The sequence below is a fragment of the Musa acuminata genome, chromosome BXJ2-1 (genome assembly GCF_036884655.1).
Source record: "Musa acuminata AAA Group cultivar baxijiao chromosome BXJ2-1, Cavendish_Baxijiao_AAA, whole genome shotgun sequence".
NCBI classification, from domain to species: domain Eukaryota; kingdom Viridiplantae; phylum Streptophyta; class Magnoliopsida; order Zingiberales; family Musaceae; genus Musa; species Musa acuminata.
The window spans coordinates 18,603,950-18,607,300 of NC_088338.1; the positions used below are offsets into that span (position 1 = coordinate 18,603,950).

Below are 3,351 nucleotides of genomic sequence, written 5' to 3' on the forward strand. Positions count from 1 at the left end.
AATCTTTACAGATGATAGCTGTCTTCGTAAAATCCCATAAATTTAGCATGGATTATGAATTTTTGTATAAGAACACTGCGTAACTTGAAATCTAAGGACTTGTTTGCATGGCACTTTATTGGGTTATTCATGGGCTAGAAAAGGCCTCCAATAACCTACACATCACATCAAGTGTTGTTACTGGAGACCCATTCATAAACTTTGGTCCTTTATTTTTTGTCATGATATGCATCTTTAGTTACAATCTTGTATCTTATTTATTTTGCATTTGGATCAAACTAGATCAATTCCTAAATATATATATGTAGACACACTCGTTCACAGACGTACACTCCACAATTCATACTATTAGTACTGTTCTCTCTCTCTCTAGCAACCACACCCACCTTCAACCCAACGCCAACCCCACGAAAGATGGCGAAGTATCTCGCAATGGCTTCTTGCTCCGAGAAGCAGAAGGCCTGCGTCGGATGGATCAACAAGTACTTCGACGATTGCGTCTGCAACTTGAGCGGCGAGATATCGTTTGGGCTGGGCATGATCAGTCTCTTCTGCTGGGGAATGGCGGAGATCCCTCAGCTCATCACCAACTTCCAAACCAAGTCCGGCCATGGAGTCTCGCTCGCCCTGCTCCTTACTTGGGTCATCGGGTGAGTTCATGTGCAGCAGGTGAGTTCATTACTGACGGACTTGAGATGAATACTTGCTGTAAGCCTCTTTTTCTCTCCGCAGTGACGTCTTCAACTTGGTCGGTTGCCTTCTCGAACCAGTAACGGTGAGCCTGTTTAGGTTTCAGCCAGCCAGAGCTCGTTCATCTTACTTGGTGTTATCTTGCTAACTGTGGTGTGCATGGTGTTGCAGTTGCCTACCCAGTTCTACACGGCTCTGGTAAGCCATTCTGGTGGAGTGCTCTGATCTCATAAACTTCATGCAACTTAGGCGTACACCTTACATGATAATGGACCAGCTGTACACGTCCACTACCGTGGTGTTGGTGCTGCAGACGCTGTACTACGACTACGGGCTCCGATGGTGGAAGAACATTTGCTTTGATGCACCCCTAGAAGTAAGTAATCACAAGCCCTTCTTCTTTCAACTGTGGATGTTCTTATCGCACCGCTGACCTTCGTATAAGCTCATTCTTCAGGAGGAAGATAATGGGCAACCTCTGAATCCAAAGGTAGAGGATCTGAGCCGTCCCATACCCACCACTGCCGTAGCTAACGCATCACCACGCACCGATGTATACTACACGTATGTGCACATGTATCTCTCGATCAACACAACATGAATGCATGCATGGTTCTCTGAGCTGATCGGGTCGTCGTCAATCACTCACAGGTCAGCGAGGTCATTGGCCAGCAGCGGGACACCGTCGTGTGGGGGAACGTCTTATCTCGGGGTCCGGAGTGGTCCATCAGAGGGCTTGGCCTTCCATGATTCCTCCTCTGAGGACGAGGGCTCACCAGCTCATCACCACGGGGCCGCTGCAAGGAAGAAGACGACATTCTCACGTTCAGTAAGTACTACGTGCTTATGTGTGTGGATAACGTTCTCATCCGGTTAATAGGGGAAGTGAAGCTGATCTCCTGCTGTCTGGATAAGGATAAGAAGGGGTTGATCGTGGAGGTCCCATGGATCACACCAACCTCTGTCATTTGCGACAACTGTCCTTAGTTCTCTCTTGGAAAGGCACATATGAGGATAAGCTAACATTCCGACAGCTGAGTGGAGCTAATTGCGATAGTTAGAACCCTACTTGAGAAGATTGAAGAACAGGTTTTAACTTATGGATCTGCATAACTTTGCAATCTTAATTTCTTTTGACATGTTAAACATTATTCCACCTCCATTGATGAAGTAGATGAACTGCTTATCCATTACCTTCTCCTCTTCCTGGTAGTCAACATCTTTTATCGTGCTGCTTCTCCTTTTATTTTGCTTTACCTTTTAGATCGTGATGGCGTCAAAGAGATTCCAAGAAGTAGCAGTGAGTCCATTAACAAGAAATAGCGGCTAATTATATTGTTTTTACACTAATATAATCAAGCACTGCATAATGCACGCATGAATGAGCTTCTTTTGGCAGGTTAGCTATGGAACATTTGTTGCAGGCTTTATCGGATTACCATATCAAACTAAAGCTTTCAGAGAAATGAACATTATATCATCTGAAAGAAGAACGTTGCAGGTATATATACCAGCAAAAAGCATATAATTACAACATTCATCTTAATTCTTCCTTTTTAATACTGCAGGATTCAGAGGTAAAGTCATTAGAAGGCAACTTTTATGGCCTTCTATTAGGTTGGATTATGGCCGCCATTTATATGGGAGGTCGTTTACCTCAAATATATCTTAATGTGAGTAATTTCACTCAACAGTAATACTAATAATTATTATTGTTATGATTGCTGATTGGGGTTCATGTATGCATGTGAAACAGATGAAGCGTGGAAGCGTCGAGGTAATTAATTAGAGTTATCAATCTTTGTTCTTAATTAGCATGTTAATTAGGTGGAGTTAGAATAACTTGTGCGGTCACTTGGATGCATGGTTTGGTAGGGATTAAACCCTCTGATGTTCATGTTTGCACTCGCTGCAAATGCAACCTACGTGGGAAGGTTATCTCTAATCTTAATCATCATCAAACAAAGCAACCTATGGTAAGTAAGCTCTCACATGGAAATCTTTGGTGTTGCAGCATACTCGTGAGAAGTGTCGAGTGGGAAAAAGTGGGACCTAATGCACCATGGCTGCTGGATGCCATAGTCTGCATTCTTCTGGACTTACTTGTATCCTTCTCTTCCTGCTTCATTATGCAACGTCCTTTGTCTCTGCATGCAAACCCTAACACGTATGCCAAACAGATCATGTTGCAGTTTGCCTACTACAAGTTTCTACGAGGAAGAGATGCGTGCACAGAAGATGAACATGAAGGCTTCACACATGAGAGAAGAAAAATCCTTGTCTGAATCCATTTGTGGAAACAAACACTGTTCTACGTTGTTGTTTTTGTTGTCGGTGTGTGACGGATGAGTAACCTTATTGTCTAAGCACTTTGTTTTATGGTGGAAGCCATCTATCTGCATTAGGGCCCCCCTTCACATTGCTAGTGTAATAATGCAATCCGATTAATCTCCTTCTTAAATTTGGCTCGAATATTTATTTTTCTATATATTAATTGCACTAAAAAAATTATAGGAATTTAGCTTTTCTTGAGATGTACTTCTTTAGATTTTCCAAAGACCATCCCACACACACACACATATATATATATATATCATAATTCTTGAAATATCTCTTGTCAAAGACAACTGTAAGCCTAACGGATCGATCGATAGGTGAACT

The 3,351-nt window shown here is 42.6% G+C and overlaps 1 protein-coding gene across 2 annotated transcripts; it reads left to right on the plus strand.

Moving 5' to 3' along the window:
* Nucleotides 1-320: 320 nt before the first annotated feature.
* Nucleotides 321-3,056, plus strand: LOC103999329 (probable vacuolar amino acid transporter YPQ1). Of its 2 annotated transcripts, none has more exons than XM_009421056.3 (12): nucleotides 321-650; nucleotides 733-775; nucleotides 862-888; nucleotides 968-1,066; nucleotides 1,148-1,254; nucleotides 1,342-1,519; nucleotides 2,090-2,191; nucleotides 2,259-2,363; nucleotides 2,447-2,467; nucleotides 2,566-2,624; nucleotides 2,705-2,795; nucleotides 2,871-3,056. In XM_009421056.3, exons 1-12 carry the CDS (start codon nucleotides 415-417, stop codon nucleotides 2,973-2,975), a joined length of 1,173 nt encoding a protein of 390 aa, XP_009419331.2. In that variant the 5' UTR covers nucleotides 321-414; the 3' UTR covers nucleotides 2,976-3,056. The 2 variants fall into 2 exon arrangements, with proteins under 2 accessions (XP_009419331.2, XP_018684232.2); XM_018828687.2 differs by having other exon boundaries at nucleotides 1,004-1,066.
* The last annotated feature ends 295 nt before the right edge of the window (nucleotides 3,057-3,351 follow it).

What these genes read in the sequence shown, in the direction of transcription:
- LOC103999329 (XM_009421056.3), top strand. Translation starts at nt 415, where the DNA reads ATGGCGAAGTATCTCGCAATGGCTTCTTGCTCCGAGAAGCAGAAGGCC. An exon ending in GCTTTGATGCACCCCTAGAA is followed by an intron (nt 1,067 to 1,147) that starts GTAAGTAATCAC and finishes CTCATTCTTCAG; the next exon opens with GAGGAAGATAATGGGCAACC. An exon ending in AATGCAACCTACGTGGGAAG is followed by an intron (nt 2,625 to 2,704) that starts GTTATCTCTAAT and finishes TTGGTGTTGCAG; the next exon opens with CATACTCGTGAGAAGTGTCG.